Source organism: Vulpes vulpes, chromosome 13, assembly GCF_048418805.1.
Source record: "Vulpes vulpes isolate BD-2025 chromosome 13, VulVul3, whole genome shotgun sequence".
Lineage (NCBI taxonomy): Eukaryota > Metazoa > Chordata > Mammalia > Carnivora > Canidae > Vulpes > Vulpes vulpes.
The window spans coordinates 71,582,778-71,605,170 of NC_132792.1; the positions used below are offsets into that span (position 1 = coordinate 71,582,778).

Sequence of the window (22,393 nt, forward strand, 5' to 3'; positions counted from 1 at the left end):
GCCAGCGTTGAAAACTCCCCAAGTAGACAAAACCAGTTTAGTCACAGGAGCAAAACTTAATTTAGCTTATTTTGTAAGGCTAACTTGACCTGGGTTGTTTCTCGCTTATACCTCGAAGCTTAAACTGCTTCTTAAGGTTGATATGTGGTATCCACTGGCCAATTTCCTATCATTTAAGAAAACTCTAATATTACAACCAGTCACAGTGAAAAATAACCGGTCACTGCTTTGTCACTATATAAGCCGCTTTACCTTGAGACTCATTCTATGTTTTGGGTTGAGTGCTCCCAGTCTGCAAACTTCCTGGTGTGTGTGCAATAAACTTTTACTAATTACTAGTTCAGTGATACCTTGGTTTGACGTCTATTATTTCTGAACTTTTGGCACTGACATTCACACATGTGCAGTTCATGAGTGAGTCTCCCCCTGGCTCCCAAAAGCTCTGCAGTTCTCCAGAGCCATACAGCCAGCGCCGCACAGCACATGCCTCTGGGCAATGATTGCTCACCTGCCCCTTTCGCCTTCAGATAGCACAGCTGTGCACTTTGCTCTACTCACCACAGCTTGTAGAACACCCGTAACATGCTGAAATGACACTCGAGGCTCTTCCCTCCACCCACTTTTCAAGGCCTATACAACCTACCTGTTCCTTCTCACAGCCAAGTAAAAAACAAATTCACATTCCTCACATACCAGTTGGCTAATCTGCTCTCCTTTGAGCTTTTACCACTTCTGTGTCCTTCCCAGCCTTTGGTGAATTCCAAACAGTCTTGTCCTGACTCCCTGGGTTTCCTTCAACACTCCATCATTTATTAATATGCCAGCTCCTTATGCCATCCAACACACCCCACCCTGTATTATAAGCATTTCAGCAGTGATTTACCCTACGTTAGAGGCTCAGCTAATAAACCGAACATCTTTTTTTTTTTTCTTTCTGGACAGATGCGGCATTGCTGTATCTTCTAGATCTTTGTACACAGGTGTTCAGTGAACACTCTGGTTGGACCAGAGTACAGTGTTGACTTTTTCTCAACCTCATCTCCTTGGAACAAGCTTCGCCCTCCCCTACTTCCAGGCCTCCTGCCAGTGCCGCACCCACTTGGAACCAGCACCCCGCCTGCCTTCCAAGCTGTGTTCCCACACCCACACTCCTTACAGCCAAGGGGCCAGGGAAGCTGTTGACCTTGATCCCAACTGCAGGAATCTGATTCTGCTGGGGAACTCCTCCTTTTTGCCCTGCTCTGCAAGCTGCAGAGAACTGACCTGGTTCCCAGAGTGCGCTCCCTGTCCCCCAGCCAAGGACTCCTGCACCTGCCTCCCTTCCTACCCTCTTCCTGGGCTGTGCTTTGGAAACTTTTTAAATGCTGATACCTGGGCCCCTTCCAACTCAGAAATTCTGATTGAATTGTGTGGGATGCAGCCTGGATACCAGAAATTTTCAAACTCCAGGGATGATTCTTCAAACTGAAATCCCAGCGCCTGTGTCCAGCCATAACGATAGGATATCCCCGGGCTAGTGGCCTGGAGGAAAAAGGAAGGAAAAGGAAGGAAGGAAGGAGGGAGGAAGGAGGGAGGGAGGGAAGGAGGGAAGGAAGGGAAGGAGGAAGGGAGGGAGGAGGGAAAAAGAAGGAAGGAGGGAGAGAGGGAACGGAGGGAGGGAGGGAAAGAGGGAAGGGAGGGAGGGAAGGAGGAAGGAAAGGAGGAGGGAGGAAAGGGAGGAGGGAAAGGAAGAGGGGAGGAAGGAGGGAAGGGAGGAGGGAAGGAGGAAAGAAAGGAGGAGGGAGGGGAGGAGGGAAAGGAGGAAGGGAGGGGAGGAGGGAAAGGAGGAGGGGAGGGAGGGAGGGAGAGAGGGAAGGGAGGGAGGGAGGGAAAGAGGGAAGAGAGGAAGGAAGGAAGGAGGGAAGGGAGGGAGGGGAGAAAGAGGGAAGGGAGGAAGGAAGGAAGGAGGGAAGGGAGGGAGGGGAGAAAGAGGGAAGGGAGGAAGGAAGGAAGGAGGGAAGGGAGGGAGGGGAGAAAGAGGGAAGGGAGGAGGGAGGGAGGGAGGGAAGGAAGGAGGGAACAGAGGAGGGAAGGAGGGAAAGAAGGAAGGGAGGAGGGAAGGGAGGAGGGAAGGGAGGAGGGAAGAGAGGAGGGAAGGGAGGGAAAGAGGGAAGGGAGGGAGGGAAGGAGGGAAGGGAGGGAGGGAAGGAGGAAGGAAAGGAGGAGGGAGGGGAGAGGGAAAGGAGGAGGGGAGGGAGGGAGGGAAGGGAGGGAGGAAGGAAGGAAGGAGGGAAAAAGAAGGAAGGAGGGAGAGAGGGAAGGGAGGGAGGGAGGGAGGGAGGGAGGGAGGGAAAGAGGGAAGAGAGGGAGGGAGGGAGGGGAGAAAGAGGGAAGGGAGGAGGGAGGGAGGGAGGGAAGGAAGGAGGGAACAGAGGAGGGAAGGAGGGAAAGAAGGAAGGGAGGAGGGAAGGGAGGAGGGAAGGGAGGAGGGAAGGGAGGGAAAGAGGGAAGGGAGGGAGGGAAGGAGGGAAGGGAGGGAGGGAAGGAGGAAGGAAAGGAGGAGGGGAGGGAGGGAGGGAAGGGAGGGAGGAAGGAAGGAAGGAGGGAGAGAGGGAAGGGAGGGAGGGAGGGAGGGAGGGAGGGAGGAAGGAAGGAGAAGGGAGAAAGAAAAGGAAGGGGAGCGAGCGGCGCGGGCCCACGTGGCTGCGCCCCGGGCGGCTCCACCCACGCGGGCGGAGCCGGCCGCCGTGGACTTGGCCTCGGGCCGCCTCCGAGATAAACCCCGGAACCTCGCCCAGCCGCGGGCCAGAGACGCGGCGCCCCCGGCAGACCCCGCTCCTGGGCCGGCCGCGACGGCTGCGCGCTCGGTGAGTGACCCTCGGTGGACCCGGTGGGCGGCCGGAGGGCCCGGAGCTCGGTGCCCCGCCCGGGGCGGCACTGCTGGGGCTGGGGCTGGGGCTGGGGCTGGGGGGGGGGGGCCGGGCGGGCGGATGGGGCGGGCGGGAGGGAGCGGCACCTGCTCTCCGCGGCCCCGCGCGCCTGCCCCCGCCGCCCCACTTCATCACTCCCCTAACTTGCTGCGTGCGCCCTGGCCTGGGCCTGGGAAGAAGGCACGTGTTTACACTGCACAGGGTAGTTTAGCTGCTTCTTCTTCTTCTTCTTCTTCTTCTTCTTCTTCTTCTTCTTCTTCTTCTTCTTCCAAAGTGAGCTCTGTGCCCAGCGTGGGGCTTGAACTCACGACTCTGCGATCAAGAGTCGCTGCCCTCTGGACCGAGCTGGCCAGGTGCCTCAGGTTAGTTCAGTTTTTGAACTAGTCAGGGAATGGGATGCAGGCCCCAGAGAGGTGTATAAACTGATTAAATTTAATATATTCTGTGACTTCCTAAGACAGAGTCTTTGCACTAAAATGAAACCTTACATTTATTTACAAGGTGTTTGTAAGTATGCTTACTAGAACCATCTTTCCTTCCTACGGGCAGGGATCATAGCTGCAGCCAATGCATAGTCAATGTGCCCGGCATGGTTCTAGCAAGGCCTCCACATTATGGGCATGAGGGGTGGAGATGGAGATGAGGTGTCACCTGGCAGGTGCTGAAATCCAGCCCAGGTCCTCCTGCCCCACCCCTGCCCCCACCCAGTACATCCTGGAGGGAGCTGTGTGCAGGGCAGTGAAGACCTTTTTCTTTGCCCAGTGTGCTCAGAAATTTCATAAGGGAACATAGGGACCATATTACATGCCTTAATACTTGACTGTATTAGATCTTTTTTTTTTAAGATTTTATTTATTTATTCATGAGACAGAGAGAGGGGCATATTAAATCTTTTCACTTCCACATTTCCTCCGTCAGTGCATAGTGTGGAATCCTCTTATTAGAAGAGGCACAAAAGAAAACTTTAACCAACGTTGCAGAGAAATCAGTGGCAGATCCAGAATTCCAGCGCAAACTTTAATCTCTACACCTGACTACCTGTGCAGATACCCAACAGACACCCTAAACCCCAAGTGAGGGCGATCTCAGGATGCCAAGCTCTTAAGAACCCAGTAAGCATTGGCCGAGACAGCAATAAGCGGTAAGACGTTGCTCTAGGTCTTACATCGTGCCAGCACTGAGACAGTGGACTGCTGGAGTTTAGGGCCTCTGGCATTAAGAACCTTCTCCCAGGTCAGTGGTGAGAGTCCTAGCCATCCACGTGGTGTTGGAACCCACTGAGGAGAGAAACAGACCTCTGTCCCTCTGGCGTGGACTTGCAGAGTGGTGTGCCTGAAGGGGGCATGGATGAGCTGGTGTAGGTTTTCTCGTGGAAGGACTGTTGGGAGTCACCCAGGCTACTGCCTGGAGAAGGTGCCCAGGGTGCCCCATTACTGTGGCAAGTCTGGCCGTCATCCTTGCCAGTCTAAAGACACAGTCCCCTCGACTGGGCTTAAAATGAAAGTCTGAAAACCACTGTTTGCCTTTTAAGGCACCTTCCTTCCAAATTCTGCAGAGCCTGAGAGGCTCTTTTCTAAAAGGGGAGGCCTTTTTTTACATTCAGCAAATCATTCAAATCAATCATCCAAAGCTACTGTATGAAAATAAATCCGAGCAAAAATGGCAGAGAGTTTGAGGGCCATTTCATCCAAAGTATGGTGAAACCCAGTGCTCCACAACAAGAACTCTCTTTAACCAAAACATCCATGCCTCCTACCACCAGGATTCTAATTCTCAGGCTTTAACTACCTCGAGCCTCAAACTCTTCCTTCCATCTGTTGGTCAGGCTACTCCCAGATCTCTCCCTGTGTGTACCTCTGACCATTCATCATTTGCTCAAATGTCACCTTCCACCAAATCTCTTTTGTTGCTTCTTCCCCAGCAACCAATCTAAACCAGATCTCCCATCTATTCTCTATAGCACCCTGTAGTTTTATTTGTGATATAACAGTTTGTAGTGATGTATTTATTTGCTCAGTGTCTGTTTCTTCAACTGGACCCTTGGTTCACAAAGACAGTGATCATGGGAGGCTGCTCACTCCCTCAGTCCCAAAGTCCAGCTTCAGACCTGCACAGCATCAGGGCTCAGTAAATATAATAAATGAACTCAGCTGGCCCTGCACTACCTAGCACCAGGACCTGGGGTAAACTATATACATAGTCTTACTGATCTTCAGTCCCATCTGTACAATGAGCCAAGAAACAGCAATTTAGGTCACAGTGACTTCTAAGGGTCTCACCATGCTCCAAGCCCTGCTGTTGATGAATCTATCCACCCATCATCATAAATAGTGACTAGTCTATCCTCAACCAAACTGCTAAGTAAGTGAATCTGCTGGTTCTTTAATGAAGGACATCTCCTGCCCTCATCTGTGCCTCTCAGTTGGACACCCCATTCAGAGAAGCCTCCCACCTCCAGCACAGGATGCTCCTGCTAAACATGTCTTCTCATCCTGTAGGAAATAAGACCTTCCCTTTCCCAGCTGGCTTTTAGTAAAGCATCTTATAAACTCATTGTCACTAAAGGGTGAGCAACTGATAGCAGGATGTAAACTATAGCCCTGTATGACTTTGTCAAAGGGAGGCCTTTTATTCATTCAGCAAACCTATTGGGTGATTTCTTGGTGAGCAGGACTCCAAATCTGAGAAACATGCTAACATTCATAAAGCACTTACTGTGAGCTAGCATTGTGGTCCTGCACATAACATTCATTCCTATTTCATCTGCAAAACCACCCTATGTCACAGGACCAGTAGATACGTGGAGATTGTGGCCCAGATAGGCAAGTAGCCTGCCCTAGGTTTCACAGGTAGGCAGGGGCAGAGCAGGACAGCGGTCTCATCTGTCTCTCACCTATATTCTGCAGTCCCAGGGCTGAAGGGTCAGTGATGTGGGATGGAGTTCCCAGAATTTGGGGAAGGGGTATCCCACGCTCACAGTGAAACTGTGAAAAGGTTTAGAATATCAATGACTCCTTTTTGAATATGTTCTACAAATAGGATTTTACATTTTTTTCTTGAATCTCAGATTTTTTTTTTAAAGTTTTTTACTTGAGTATAGTTGACATGCAATAATACATGAGTTTCAGGTGTATAATATAGTGATCTAACAAGTCTAGATGTCATGCTGTGCACACAAGTGTAGCTACCATCTGTCACCACACAGCACTGTTTCAGTGTCATTAACCATACTCCCTGTGCTGTGCCTTTTATTCTCATGACTTACACATTCTATAACTGGAAGGCAGCCTGTATCTCCCACTCCCCTTCAGTTATTTTCCCCATCCTCCCTCCATTTTTCTCTGTATTTATAGGTCTGATTCTTCTTTTTGTTTACTTGTGTATTTTTTTTTTTAGGTTCCATGTATGAGTGAAACCATATGGTACTTGTCTTTCACAGTTTGACTCCTTTTACTTAGCATTATACTCGCTAGTTCTATCCATGTTGTTGAAAATAGCAAGATCTCATTCTTTTTTAAGGCTGCATAACATTCCTTTGTGTGGTATCTGTGTGTGTGTGCGCATGTGTGCGTGCGTGTGTACCCTACATCTTCTTTATCTATTGAATGTCAGATTTTAAATAGTGACACAGAATTAAAGAAGAACCGTGCAAATTAAAAAACACAAACCCAGCAGCGCCTGGGTGACTCAGTTGGTTAAGAGTTGGACTCTTGGTTTTGGCTCAGGTCATAATCACAGGGTCATGGGATAGAGCCCTGCATAGGGCTCTGTTCTCAGCAGGGAGTCTGCTTCTCTCCCGCAACCTCTCCCTCTCCCCCCTTCCCCTGCTCATGCTCACTCTCTCTCTCTCTCTCTCTCAAATAAATAAATCTTTAAAACAACAACAATAACCACAAACCTAAAAGGAGACAAAAGTAAAACCAGAGAGGTAGCAGTTGTCATACAAACATTACAATATAATAAAAGCAGTCAACAGGACTTGAGCTTATTATGAAGAAAGGTTAACTATGAGAAATAATTAACTTCTCCTTTGTGTTAAACTTTGGCATGGTTACTTTGGCATTGTTCCTAGTTAGGGACCATTCCTGTCCTGTACAACACTCAGAAGGGAGCCCCGCTTGGTGCTGTGAACGAAAGCTGGCCAAGACACAGTCTCTGTGTCCAAGTTCAAAGTCTGCTACCAAGAGGGAAGTTTAAATTACACGTCCCAGTTTCTCCTACTATCTCAGAAAACATGAGCTCTGGGTCGTCTGCACACTCCGAGGGAATAGTCACCGAGGTCTTTATGCGGGTCTCTTTTTCTCATAGGTCTCAGCCACAACATGGCTTCTAACCTGAAGTCAGCCAAGGACTTGGTCGTTTTCTTAGGAAAATCAGTGATTGCGTTTCTGGAATCTATGGTTTTCACCATCATCCCCAAACCACGGAAGAACGTTGCTGGTGAAATCGTGCTCATCACTGGCGCCGGGAGCGGACTGGGAAGGCTCTTGGCCCTCAGATTTGCCCGCCTTGGATCGGTGCTGGTTCTCTGGGATATCAACAGGGAGGGGAACGAGGACACGTGCAGGATGGCCCGGGAAGCCGGAGCCACAAGAGTGTATGCCTACACCTGCGACTGCAGCCAAAGGGAAGACATATACAGAGTGGCCGAGCAGGTAGTTCTTGTGTCTCGCTCTCCCCCGTGGGTAGTAAACACTCTAAGATCCGCTCACACGCCTGCCTCCTCTGTCTCTTTGCCTTGCTCAGTGCAGATTTGCCTGTCTCCAGCACCCCTTTAACTTAAAAACTGTTAGGGAGGGCCGCCTGGGAGGCTCAGGTCATGATCCCAGGGTCCTGGGACAAAGCCTGCTTCTCCCTCTCCTCTCCACTCACACTCTCTCTCGCTATCTCTGTCTCTGTCTCTCTCTCTCTCTCAAAAAAAAAAAAAAAAAAAGAATTGGGGAGTGAAAATTAGGGTTTTTGAATTGTCACTGTATACAATATACCATACTAAGCACCCCATCTATATTATATCATAATCCTATAAAGTGAGGTCCATTATGAGGCCCATTTCACAAATAAGGAAACCAAGACTTGAGGAGGTAAGTAGCTCCCCTAAGAAACAGCTACTAAGGAGCAAAGATCCAGCTCAGCCTTGAGTCTGTTGAGTCCAGAGGACCTACTCTTCCCTGCCCAGTGGACGGTAGGGACTGTGCGGCCCCTGTTACAGTATAAGAGGTAGAGGGTAGCCCCCTTCTTGGAGGAGAAAGGAGACATAGAGATATGGAATAATCTATTCAGGGTCCCAGAGCTAGCACATAACTAAGTCAAGGCTTGAACCCATTTCAGTCTGAGTTTAAATCCAGCTGTTTCCACCATACCACACTGCCTTTCATTTGAATGTGTATTTCTTTTAAAATAGTCATAAGAAAATCAGAATATTTTATTCATCCTAAAGACTCTTAACTGCTGTGGCTTCTTTGGTGATGATACAGCTGCACGAGTAAAGAAGGCTTCCAGGAAGTCATAACCCCACTATGCAGTGGAAAGAGTTTTCTTAGTTCATTGAGGCACATACTTGTTGCTGCTTCTTTTCCCTCATAAGGATTTTCTCTATCCCCTCCCCCGCTCATTGTCATGAGTACTCCGCACATCACTATCCTGGGCCACTTTTTTTGGTGGCACCCAGAATCCCCCAATTCAGTAAGAAGGAAGGAACCAGACTGGCCTGCAAAGAGCAGGTCAGCCACATTGGAAAGCTCTTTCACAACTTGTAGACCCTACCTCAAATCTCCTTCCCACCTCACTTCCTAGTGGTAAGGTTGGCAGGTCATTGGTGGGTGATTGTGTAGCTTCTGTTTAAATTTGTCTTTAAATGCTATACACCTGTAACTACCATCTCCAATCACCGGCAGCCCAGTACAGTCTGGAGACCTAAACCTGACAAGCTAGCACCTCCCTCAAGGTGCAGGTGTGTCTTTGCCTTTGCCAACCTCACAGATTAATCCCTCTGCACTTGAAGCACTGATCACCTGATGTGTTCACTCATGATGACGGCAAACAACTTCTCTAGCCACTGTTAAGCAATAATTGGTTCATGTTCAAGTCCTCATGACCTTCCAATATTGAGCAAGCTAATATGAGACACTCTATAAATAAATAATTGCCTCTTCCCTATATCTGTGATTTAGTTCTGGCCAAGATGCTTAGCTCAGAAATGGTCAAACATTGAATATTACCAACTTATTATTCAGCTTTTCTTACTTATGGGTCTTGGAAAGAACTGATTACGTGCTCTTCTCAATTCAGGGGAAACAAACTCAACTCCGCTCATAAACCAGCCATTTGCTCTTCTTATTCTGGATAGAGAGAAGGTACCAGGGATTTTTTTTTTTTAAGTATTCCATAGAGCAGTGATCAAGGTGAAACTTTTCAGGGTGGTATGACAGTGTGCCATCTCCACAGACACCAAGAACTTTGAATGCTTGTGTCCCCAGATCATAGTTTGGCCCCAAGTTCAGAACTTGGCATCCTAGGTAAGCAATTATTTTGAACAATGAACACAAGACCAGACTAGGGCTATGTAGTGGCATACCTTTTACCATGGCATGTGGAAGTGTCTGAGTACATTTAATGACATCCCTTAGTCCAAATCAGAATCAATTTTACTTGGCATACCTCCAATTGACTGCATTGATTCAATAGAAAAAAAAAAAAGCCTTATTTGTGACATCTATGAGAACAACTTAAGGTTTATTTCTGCTTCCTGATGTGCAAGGTCAAATTTCAGGAATGTTTCATTTTTTTTAAACCATGAGTGACCACACTAGCAGACCTTTCTTTATTGCCCATCACCACTAATAAGTTGTGGTTAGGAAGTTCAAATTAGTATCTTGGACAGTTTATTTTTTTTAATTTATTTATTTATTCATGAGAGACACTGAGAGACAGAGAGACAGAGACAGAGACACAGAGGGAGAAGCAGGCTCCATGCAGGGAGTCTGATGTGGGACTCGATCCCAGGACTCCAAGATCACACCCTGATCCAAAGGCAGATGCTCAACCACTGGGCCACCCAGTCATCCCAGTATCTTGGAAGTTTAAAGTTAGACACTTTAACTTTTAACTGATTTGCTGTCTTCTTGCTCTTCTTACAGCGTGGATGTTTGTAGAGGAATCCCCACCATTAGGCAGGGACAGTTTCTGTGGGAATCTCACTAGACCTGTTATCCAGGGTTGAACAGACTGTTGCCACATTCTTACACTGAGGAGAATAATGGATGCAAAAAAAGAAAACTAGTTAAAAACTAGTCTGTATCATTTCCCTTAGATGGTACCCCGTGTCTCTTATAAAAAAGCATAATTGCAAACAATTATGAGCATAAGTTCATCTCATGGGTGAGCTTTATTGTGTTATCTGGTCAGTAATAGTTAAATATATAAGTAAAATACAGTTGAACTTGATCCCTTTTTTCCCCAACAGGGCAGAGGCTGAATACTCATGATGTCTTTCAGAGCTTTACATAAAAGGAAAAAGCAGACTTTGGAGCAAGATAATCCTTAAAAAAAAAAAAAGATAAACCTATGTACAAAACAGATAAAGCAATAGGAAGATTATTCACATGAAAAATCTTATCACAGATACTTAGCCCAGTACATTTAAAGTATGATTCATAAAGATAGAATTTTCACATACTGCAAAGATACAAGCCATGGATAATAAAACCAGATGCCATTTTGAAATTCTGATGTTTATTCTGTCAAGGACATAATAACATGCTTTGTTCATGAAGGAAGCACCAGTGGATACACACACCTATTTATTTCTCTGAGATGTAACTTCCAGCTTTGCCATCCATGACTGAGCTAGGACATCAGCCTCTGATGCTAGTACTGTCTTCCAGTCCACAGCCCTGTCCAGCTTTTCTTTTCTTTTCATTCTTTATTTTTTTTTTTTTTTGGAGTATAGTTTATAGACAATGTTATATTAGCTTTAGATGCACAACACAATGATTCAGCAGTTCCATGTGTTATGTTACGCTCACAACAGGTGCTGGTACCAACTGGCACCATACAACACTATTACAGTTCCCTGACTATATGCTTCATGCTGTGCCTTTTATTCCCTTGATTCGTTCATGACATACCTGGAATGACCTGGAAGCCTGGACTTGATTTTAACCCCAGGTAAGGCTAGTTGTTTCTAGCCTCGACTGCTGTTCAGCTTGAATTTGACTTCAATGTTTTAGCCCCTCTCCAAATAAAACTTGAAGTCAGAGTGTTTCCAGTGCTTTTATCTGAAAGCTCTATCATAAAATGTGGGGTTTCTGTAGAAAGCTCTGTCATAAAATGTGGGGTTTCCGTAGGCTCTATTTCATCCTGAATTTTCCCTAGGCTACGGATCTAGTTGGCTAATAAATACCTTACACATCACCCTCGTTGCTGGGACCCAGGCCTTCCACAACATAGATGAGAGAGGTGGCGGCTTCTACCCAGCTTCAGTAATACAGCCCGTTCTGTGCCAGCCTGTGCCATTCATATAGGGAGGTGCACGCACGCACACGTGCACACACATACACACACACACACAGAGAGAACTGGAGATGTTAGGGGTACTGCCGTGAGCTTCCTGTTGTTGAGCACAGGGCAAGTGCAACCAGTGGCTCTCACTGATCTGGGGACAGAGCCCCTGCCGTAGGATACAAATTACAGTAATGAAATTCAAAACACAGAAAGAGGCAAAGGGACACACCACCATCTCCTGTCACCAATCCTGGAAAATCCTGTGCTCACTTCTACCATAAGAGCCAAGATTATAAGCTAAAGATTTACCCAAACGAAACGCTCCAAGGTCACACCCAGAAATCTTGTTTCTTAACTACAAGTCATTGAGTGCCTGCTCTGGCCAGTGTTGCAGCAGCCCCTGATCCTCCCTTCACATATCTTAACACCTAGAAGCGTGTGGTAGGGAGAAGAAAACCTGCTAGCTGGTACAGCAGGACAGACAGGTTCTGAGCTGTGCCATGTCAAACCTGTTTAGGAACTTCGTGTTCTTTCTGTGTCTTCCTACTCCACCTCGTCTCAGTGTGTGCTGGGTCTTGATTTCTATGACTTGGCTATAAGGCCTATGTCCTATTACAATAACTGAAACGACCTACCACTTACACGGAGCCTGAAACAACGTGACTGATCACCGAGTCTAAGAAGAGCTCTAACTGCTCTAATTGTTAAGGAAGGTAGTAGCCCTGCAATGTTGGAATGGTCCTAAGACAGGGGGAAAAATAAGAAGAGCATCAGACGTGGATGTCGGACGCACTATAAACTCAGCAGAGAGAATGAAGGATACTTTATTTGCCGGGTGCGTCCGCTCCATCTGAGTTAACGAGGAAAAGAAACCTAGAAGGCTACGGGGAAACGACACTTAGATCATGTAAAGAATCACTCCATTGGTGCTGTTGCTCCTGTCATTCAATTCAGGTTAAAAAAGAAGTTGGCGATATCTCCATCCTAATCAACAATGCCGGAATCGTGACGGGCAAAAATTTCCTCGACTGCCCAGATGAGCTGATGGAAAAAGCTTTAGATGTGAATTTCAAAGCACACTTATGGGTAATTATTTCTTTCTTCTTGTAACCAATATAAAGTTACTCTGAATTTAGAAGAACCCTCCTCTCGTTCTCTTAAAATTAACTAAACTAAAGCACAGACGTCTTGATTTTAGATTCGTCTCAGTCTACCCAGTTGTGCCCCCATGATCCGATGTAACCTGCACCTGTCTGAGCCTCTGCTCAGGAATCCTGCAAAGACACAACTGTCCCAAGGCCTTACTGTCACTTATTGATCGCCAGTTTATGTCGGATACTTTCCTTGGCACCTCCTGTATAATCCTTGAAGTAGCTCAGTGAGGGTAGCCCCGGTGGCTTAGCGGTTTACGCCGCCTTCAGCCCGGGGTGTGATCCTGGAGACCCGGGATCGAGTCCCGCGTCGGGCTCCCTGCATGGAGCCTGCTTCTGCCTCTGCCTGTGTCTCTGCCTCTCTCTCTCTCTCTCATTCGCTGTGTCTCTAATAAATAAATAAAATCTTTAAAAAAAATAGCTCGGTGAAATAAGGGATCAGGGGAGTTAAAAGATTTGCTCAAGGCTACACAGAAATGACAGCACATAGACACATAGACGTGACCAGGGTGACCTTATAATTTGCCTGAGCCAGAACTCTTTTGAAAGTGGAATAGATAATATATATATATATATATATATATATATATATATATATATATATATATAAAATAAAGTGAAAGTGAGCATTATCAAATAATCATTAATCACGTCTCTTCTGGGCAAACCAAGACATGCAGTCACCTCCCTGAGTATCTAACCAGGGAAAGGAGAATTTGTACCAGTATGCTTGGTGACATCAAAAGGCACAGGACAGGAGCTGTGGGCATTAAAGGGCACAGCCCCTGACCTCCAAGGTGATCTGCCCCTTGCAGATGTTGGGTTTTCCTGGCTTTAGCTAAAACCAGTCTTGCCATGCCTCCTCACCCACGGGCATACCCTCCCTTGCCTTTCCCTGCTCCCACTGCCCTGGGTGGTTCTCTCTTGGAACGAAGGAGACATCTCTCCTTCGACTCTCCTGGACGTCTGAGCTTCCCCCCATGCTCCTTATGTCTCCTCACTTGGACTCCCTGCCCAACTCTCATTTGGCAACTGAAGTCCAATGTTATTTGGACTTTATAGGTTTCTGTCCCCTACTTGCACCAAAAGTGTCCTGGCATTGGTGGTATTATTGGTGTTCGTATTATTTCCAGGAGAAAGATGGAAAGATCCAGAACTAAGTGGCCACTACCTACCTTCAGGAGCTACTGCAAGTGATTTATGGTGTCTTGTCCCAAATATCCCTCTCCTTCATTAGGATGAAGTTAGAGTCCTCAGCCAGAATGAAGATAAAACCATAATCTCATTGAAAGTCTCCACTCCCACTGTGTTCTTTTTTCTCCTGGTTCTCCTCTCTCTCTCTCCTTTGTCTCCCTCTTCCTCTAGTTGTCCCCAAAATGCTGGTGTGTCCCCGGCCCCCATCATCCTCACTCTGGACACTCTTCCTGGTCAAATCCACATACGTTCTTTGAGCCCCTGCATAGAGTAGGCACTGGCTAGTGGGTCAGAGGGCTCCTGGTGACCGTGCTCCTAAGGGACGCATCCCCAGGGAGAAGTAAAGAGACTCATCTCAGGCCATCACAACTCAGGGAGCTCTTTATTATGCTGTGCTGTTGTGATTTTCCACCTCTCTCTAAGCGTTAGTTTCTCTCTGAAAGTCATTGTGATGCACACAAAGGTTGTTTGACTTTTATAAGAGATCCCTTTTCTCATATTTATTCATATGATTCAAATTTGAAAATAAGCATGAATACAAATTCACATAAATCAGCAAGTATTTCTTTTTTCTTTTTTTTTTAAAGTATTTCTATTTAAGACTTATTTCTGTGTTGTAGAATATATCTTCTATCAAAGCCCATTTCTCCCTCCTTTACCTTCTCTTTCCAGGCCCCACATCAAAGGTGAAGGTGCTCTAGAGTACTGAGACACAGCACACATCCTTTCTTTCTCTCTATCTTCTATCCTCTCTACTGGCGTGGAATAAAAATTAGAAACCATTATTCAAAGTAGAGGTGAATTTCAAAACAAAGTGATGTTTTTAAACTGAAGCCAACATCAGTGTGTCCTATGAACAATGTTCAGAAAAATCTGAAATCCAAATATGATCCAAGCAGGAGTGTGGGAAAGGCAATGTAAATCTAAATAATCATACGTCTCCAAGTACTCTTACTGGTTTGTGGATTGTGTCTGCCACAGTTAAGATTCTCCAATACTGCTTCGATTATTGTCTGAATATTGTTTTTCAAAGTCAAATATGAGCTAAATATAAGTCTTAATAAATACTTTTTTATAATACTGGAACTGCCACCAGGAAAATACTGATTTACGAGCTTGAACAAACTACGAGGCTTACTTTCCAGATGTTTACATTTTTATACCCCAGTGCCTTCAGGTATTTTTATGAACTTGAAAGATTCTCTTTTCATCAGAATGGTCATATAACCTTCTGGGAAAAAAAGTACAAAATGTTAACAGTTCTTCCTTGTTCTTCTTAGACTTATAAGTCCTTCCTACCTGCTATGATCGCTAATAACCATGGACATTTGGTTTGCATTTCAAGTTCAGCTGGATTAGTTGGAATAAATAAACTGGCAGGTAAGAGAAATTCCGCAGTTGCAAAAAGTTTTATAACTTTACCTTACTTAGCTCTGAATAATCAGCGTTGATTTGATGTACAAATGATAAAGGGTTATAAATTAAGAGCCATACTCAATAAGGTAAGTGGTTGAGAACATGGTACAGCAAAGCTGCCCATCAGATTTGCTTATACAAGGTTGAACTATGCACTTTGGAATCACTGGGTCACTGCAGTTCCCTGGGCTTTAAAAAAAGAAAGAAATAGGCCGTACTGATAAATTATTTTTATACAAGTGATGAGCATAGGCACCGTCCCCCAGAATTTCCCTGGTGCTTGTTATCAGGATGGTAAGGAGGAGCATTCTGGCTTCTGAAATTTCCATTAAATAGATTCTTTCTGGTGTGAGTTTGGAGAAAGTTTCTCAAGCCCAAGAAATCTAAAATTATCCTCGCTGCTTGTCCACTGGTTGAAGACTCGAAGCTCAAGGTTCATAGCAGTGGTCTTGGCACAGTTCACCTCAGTTACAGGAATAGGGTTTTCAGAACCACCAGTCACCCCAAATCTATATAGTTACCCATCTATACACATCTCCCCGTGCGTGGAACTTCCTTTCCTCCATCCTTCTTAGAATTTACCAGGTATTATTGTTACCTCATGGGTCTCTGAACTCCTACAGGTCTATTTGCGGCTCCTCTGAATCCTTTTCCTGGCACAATATCTCTGTCTTAGGATATAAGACTCTCCCATGCCCTGTTCACCCTAGAAACATGTGTAAGATTTGTGTAATTCCCTCGGTGTGGATCTTGGCTCCCCTGCATCAGAATCAGCGAGGGTGCTATTTAGAATGCAGATTGCTAGAGTCCTGGACCACATCTGCTCATGGGAATCTCAGAAATGCAGGGGCCCACTGACCTGCGTTCGTACCAAATGACTCAGCTGATCCTAGAAGCTGCTCAGATCCTGTCCTCTACTGTCTAACCCACCACAACCTAGGGACCTGACTCTTGCCAGTTGTAGTGGCTGCTTCTTGCCAGAGCAAGGACAGCCCCTTTGCCTCTTCGGATGGTGTGAGGAAAAGGAAAGTCAGAGGCCACCTAAATGCCTTTTCTTCCCCCAAATGTTCCCATTTTTTGAGCCCAATATGCAGCTGTTTAGTTGATGTGTGATTGTAGGCAGAAAGCTCAAAACTGACATCGACGCCGCTTCCCACTCCCCCTGCATTTTCAAGACGTGTAAGAGATAGAGCTTGGTGTTCCTCAGTCTGGTTTTCTCCAGCAAGCAGAAGAGAGTCAGAGTTAGAAGAACATTTGATCTGAGTATCACCGCCCATGTAGATCTCTCTTGCCTGGACTCCTACATGCTTTTATTAGTGGATTTCTTCTTCTGTGTATCTCTCTGCCCTGATACTTTGGAAAGTCTGCGGGACAAGGACTGGACGCCCACGTTGTGCCCCGTGTAACAGCTGGCACAGTGTCTGATCACTTGTCAGGGTGGAAGTGAGGTCTAGCAATGTGACCTGCAGGAGGCGCCCGGAAGCCTGGTGTCTCCTGGAGGGCACTTGGCCCTTTTTGTCAACCAACCTTTACGTGATACTGTTCCTCTCCACTTGTTCCTCTTGGCACAGAGACCAAGATCTACAAAATAACTCTGGAATCATTGTCTCATTCTCCATTTGTATTAGTGTCATGAGGAAACTTTGATGTAATGCCATTTAAAAGCTCTAGAATATACATTAGCGTTGTTTGCCTTTTTCAGATTACTGTGCAACTAAATTTGCAGCCCTTGGATTTGCTGAATCTATATTTGCAGAAACAGTAGTCCAGAAACTAAACGGCATCAAAACCACTATTGTATGCCCATTTTTTATTAACACTGGCATGTTTGAAGGTTGTTCAACTGCGTAAGTATGTCCTTTGATCTCAGAGAAACTGCATTCTTAGAAATGACTAACCACCTGTTTTATTTTGTTCTATTTTTTTTTAACGTTTCTTAGCCTGACTTATAAGAGATCTCAGAATTTTTTCCTTCTTCAGATGTGTTTGTGTTTAAGATACTGATTTTAATGTGGATGGGTTTATCAAGGCTGGGTCCAGCTCCTACCACCCCGAGGCCAGATGTGCTGACCACCTCCCCAGCATCCCTGGCTGTAGCCTTCTCTCTCTGCCACCAAACTACATTCTGCCCCCTTCCCTGGCCGACTCCATGGAAGGACTGAAAAATCCCTGAAAGGGCACGAATGCCCAAGTCTGCCTGTCACAGAGATAACAGGAAGTTGCTTGCTATGGTTTCACGTATACGCGTATTGTAACACCAGTGTATTAATTAGAATCATCAGGTGCCATTTCAGAGGAAAGTTGTTATTAGCATGTTGATGATAAAGGAGTATATATAGAAATAGGTCAAAGAAGCAAGTAAGTGATAATTTCTTAAGCTTCTTTTATCCCTAATTTGTAAGATTTTTTTTTTTAGTAATTTATTAACTTGGGTTTTTGTTTTTGTTTTTACTCCTTAGCCGTCCTTTTCTGTTACCAGTTCTGGAACCAGAATATGTGGTTGACAAGATAGTAGATGCCATCCTGCAAGAGAAAGTGTACTTATATGTACCAAGGTTTATATCGTTTGTGATGTTTTTGAAAAGGTAACAACATCAACTTCCTGTTACTTCTCCAATGAGCCAGTCAATAGCTTAGTCTTCTACCAGGAGGAAGCCCTTTAAAAATATCTGTCAAATGAATGAACTTTGAGCCCTTCCTATGGGAGTTTGCTGACACAATCTCAAATTTGCATAGTTGCAGTGCTTCCCATGAGTCTAGAAGATGGAATTGGATCCTTCCAGCCATCTTACTATTGCATTATTGTTGGAGACAAGTGGGTTTAGTGAATGATCTGTGGACAGATTGAAGTGATTTTTTTTTCCCCTGACAGATGGTCTTTCTTGTGGGCATCATAGAATAATCATGTTGGAACAGATACTGTGTCCACGCTTCCTCGAGTACAGATCCCCCAAGTCAAGGGCAGACAGTAAAGCCAAACATTTCAGGAAGCTCTGGTATGGGTAAAACTGGCAGTGGAGAATAAATTTGAAGCATAAGATGGCTTAAAAAGTTGGAGGCAGGAGACTAAAATAATAACCACCTCTTGAAAGTACCAGAGGGCATCTTTGCTTACCCTCTCTGCTCCCCATTGGATTTTAGTGCTGAGACCCATCAGCTGCAGTCTGTGAACATGGGATCTAGCTATAGGAACGGTAATGCCAAATTGCTGAGCAGCTGCATATATCCGCTATCTCAATTCATTTTCTGGACTGTAAGAGGTCATCTAATTATACCATACCTCCCTACCCTCCGCCCAATCAGGGCTTCTGCTTTGCAAGGAAGCACATTCCATTATCAACCCACTTCCCTCCATGGCTCTGAAATCTGTCTCCTTTAAATGTTCACCAGTTCTAGCTCTGCCCTCTAGCACTGTGTCTAATTCCATTCCTCTTGACAACAATTCTTCAGTTATTTGAGGGTAGATATTATGGCTGGTAGCCACTGTCCTTCTTGCATAAGGAAATGCCTTCTTCTCTTCAGTTAATTGTATCTACTTGGCACAAGTATTCTTTTTGTACTTGGTACAGAATTCTGCATGTGTCCTTTCATGGGTCAGGCTTCACCTAGCACGGGAGTGATACAGCCGGCAGGCTGTGGGAGGCAGGGTAAAGGATCTCTGACAAGCACTTTGAAATCTGGGGTTATGATCCAGCTGTTTCTTAAGTCTGAGCAAGCTGTTTATTCTCCTGGCCACTTATCTCATTTACAACCTCCAAGTCAGTGCTTGTAATAGCTTGTAGATTAGTGAGGGTCACACAGTTTATGGGACGGCGTGCATGTGCACAGGACAGTGGCCATCTATTATTGCCTAATAGATAGAAGTGTGTGATATAGTAATGCCAACAGTAAAGAACACGAGACTTAATTTTTCTAATGTTTTTGAATGATCATAGAGGTTATATTTACTTTTATAAGATATTAGTTCTGGACCCCGGTTAATGAGAGATCTACATAGTTCCTGAGAACCATTTAGAAACATGAAGTTTCAATAAAGGGGATGACATCACACATTCCTTCAAATACTCATTCAGTAAGCATGAGAGGGCACCCAGTGAGCACCACGAATTGCTAACCCAGTCCTAGGATCTGGGGTTACAACAAAGAACGAGAAAGACCAGAGTCCCTGCCCTCATGGAGATTTTCTTCTTGTGGGGTGGGTGACAGAACAAACAGACAAAAAAATTAAGTTAAAGAAAAGGTATGCCAGGTAGTCTTAAGTGCTAGGAAGAAACAAAGCAAGAAAGAGAAATCCCAGAGTGGGAGGCATGGGTGTGATGCGAGTTGAGCTCTGATGTTTCAGTGTGTTGCTCCGGGGAAGTACCATGGAAAAAGTAACATGTGACATCCTGTGGTGCCTGCAGATGGTTGTGAGCTCGGTGTCCTTTCCTTGATCCTACCCTGAGGACAAGTCTTAGGTTTACCATGCCTCCCTTTGCTCTGCAGTGTGAATGTCAGGATTAATGGGGTCTGCCCTCTGTTGGGAAGGGTGAGCAGGGATAGAGAAGATGAGTGGTCCTAGTTGGGTCTTGCCAAAGGTCTAGGGACCTATCTATTCCTTACAGGAGTCCCAGAAAATGAGATTTGATGGCTTCATTTTACAGCAGAAGAAGCAGACTCAAGAGAACTAAGTAATGTACCTGGGATGGCATTGTAAATGATGAAGCTAGGACTCAAGCCAGGCTCCTCCCACTCCACAAGACTTCACTGCTCCCCATCAATAATCACATAGTGCAGGGAGGCTCTGGAAACTGATGTGAGAAGTGAGTTGAGTAAACGTAAAGAAAGCAAGAAGACATATAGAGACCCCAGGCCAGTGCCCTCCCCCGATAGTGGACAAGCCCCCTACTACTGTGTGGGTATGCCAATGACTTCATCTGCAACAAGTCAGGGACACTGCATTTCCACCGAGTTGGTAAGATGCTTTCATGATAATAATAACCAAGAAAACTTCTCTTGTTTCTCTTTAGTATCCTGCCTGTCAAGGTATCACTGCTTGTGGCTGACTATATGGGTGCCTTGAATATAATGGATGGCTTTGTTGGCAAGAACAAGAAAGAGTAGAGACCAACTCAGTGGCTGATGTCATCTGATAGCCAGCATTCCATAATTCTTATTCCAATGAAGAAAAGCATTTTTGTCCAACAATATATCTGGGAACTACATGTACCATTCTTTTTCTGCTCTCTGGACTAGTATTTTCAACCAATGCCTTTGAAAATAATGTTCGTATCTGCTTTTTGGTTGGGTTTTGTTTGGTTTAATTAAAAAAAAATAGCCTGCTTTTGTCACTTCTGCTTGCAACAGATGTGTGAGAAAAAGAATCCTGTCTCTCATGAGCTGCCCTATACTTTGGCCATTGGGGTGGTGGCTCAAATGGAGCAGGTGGCTTTGCCTGGACTTGCAGCAGGGAACAGTGAGAGGTGAAGAGCATGGATGAGTATTTTGCTAGAATGCACTCCATAGCTCTGGGTTCCCCATCACTTTTCTTCTCAGCTTTGGCCTTTTTGAAACTGTGCCACCTGGCGTAGGATATGCCAGCGTCCCATGGCCTTCTTCCCAAAGCAGCCATACAAATGCTTAATTCTACATGCCTTGGGTACTCCCAGACTCAGTGCCAGTCCCACTCAGGGCACAACAGGTGCCACTGCGTCAGGGAGTCTTCCTGCACATTCACTGAATGAACTTAGTAGGAGGTGATTTTATGCCAAATTCTAAACAGGAGCATTTTTTTTTCCTAGAAGAGATCAAAGAATGGCTACTTCTTACTCTGAAGATGACATTCCACTGCGTTAGATGAACTGCTGCCTATTAGTCTGAAAACATATTCATGTGGTTAGTTTCAAATGTTTAATTTAGTATTTCAGGTTGGGATTCATGTTGTATTTTTCCACCGAATGGGACAGTTTTATGCATTGGCATTCATCTGTGCTGCCTTCATTTCAGACCTATTGTATTCCTACAGTTTAATGAACTGGCCAACTGCTTTCATGATTTGGAGATTAACTATAAAAGGAAGATTAAGAAAAATACGTTAATTGCCATATCCCTGGAACTCCTTCCCAGGCTGGGAGGGGTATCTGCCTTCGGAGAAAAACTGCAGCCTTTGTCTCTTACCTTCTTTTGTGTGGGAAGCAGGAAAGGATGGGAAGTACCTCAGGAGACTCAGTGAGAGTCAAAGAAACAAGTCATGAATATCGTGGGGGTAAGATGCTCTTAGAAAGGCAAAGGTCTCAGGGAATGTGGAAGCTGGAATCTACCGCAGACTGATTTATCTTGAGCTTGCCTGCATGATTCCGACAACTCTGCCCCTGTATTTCCTTTCCATACAGAAAACTTTTAAAAAGAGGGAGGGGGGAAAAAAACAACCTTGTTTTATAATGATAAAAGCAATAACTAAGGTTTTATTATGCCTGGCATGAAGCTCTGCCCTTTACACACATTATTTCACTAAACAAGAATATCACACCATTACTCAAAGAATAATAAAGGTATTTGGTGTATGCCAAAGAAGAAAAGGCATCTTATTTCACAAGAGTGACATCCTACTCAACTACAGATGTGTACTGAGCAGCTCAAAAGGCCCTCTTAGCCTAACCAGCTAATGTTCCAAATCCTTGGTTAACAAGGTTAATTAAGAGAGAGGCACAATATTGCTCCTCTATTACAATTCCAAAAGCGTAGAATCTAGGGGCCTGTCTATTTAGCTGAAGAATAAAGAAGAGACTCGAGGGATTTAGGAGAACAAAGGTCTGGGGTGCAGTGGGCAGCCACCACATCGTAACAACATTAACAGCAATTTTTTCTAATTGGAGTGCATCTTGGCTGTACTGCTACAAAGGCCTGAAGTTCAATTGTGGTTTTACAGTACCCATAAAATTGTCTAAACAAATTCGGATTTACTTGAAGAGCTCCTATGAGAAGACACCACAAGTAAACTCCAGGGTTCTAGAGGGTAATCTACAACAAGGTGACTTAATACAAGGGGGGCAAGTGCTCTCAGCATCTGTTTCGTACCGGTTTCCATTTGAAATTTAGTCCTAATAAAGCCATAATCAAGACCCTGACACCTAAGTGAGCCTTGAGGGCAAGAGCTATACCTCAGGACTGAGCCCTCTGCCATCCATTATGACATGATCCAGCATCCGGGTGTCACCATGCTGCTCAAGAACTGAGAAGAAT

General features: G+C 45.2%; 1 protein-coding gene across 1 annotated transcript; it reads left to right on the top strand.

Moving 5' to 3' along the window:
* Positions 1 to 2,615: 2,615 nt before the first annotated feature.
* Positions 2,616 to 20,502, top strand: SDR16C5 (short chain dehydrogenase/reductase family 16C member 5). Its single transcript, XM_072734701.1, has 7 exons — positions 2,616 to 2,846; positions 7,218 to 7,564; positions 12,366 to 12,497; positions 15,037 to 15,136; positions 16,875 to 17,019; positions 17,632 to 17,757; positions 20,182 to 20,502. The coding sequence occupies exons 2-7, from the start codon at positions 7,232 to 7,234 to the stop codon at positions 20,273 to 20,275; spliced, it is 930 nt and encodes a 309-aa protein (XP_072590802.1). The 5' UTR covers positions 2,616 to 2,846; positions 7,218 to 7,231; the 3' UTR covers positions 20,276 to 20,502.
* Positions 20,503 to 22,393: the final 1,891 nt, after the last annotated feature.

What these genes read in the sequence shown, in the direction of transcription:
- SDR16C5 (XM_072734701.1), top strand. Translation starts at nt 7,232, where the DNA reads ATGGCTTCTAACCTGAAGTCAGCCAAGGACTTGGTCGTTTTCTTAGGA. An exon ending in TGGAATAAATAAACTGGCAG is followed by an intron (nt 15,137 to 16,874) that starts GTAAGAGAAATT and finishes TGCCTTTTTCAG; the next exon opens with ATTACTGTGCAACTAAATTT. An exon ending in TTTGTGATGTTTTTGAAAAG is followed by an intron (nt 17,758 to 20,181) that starts GTAACAACATCA and finishes GTTTCTCTTTAG; the next exon opens with TATCCTGCCTGTCAAGGTAT.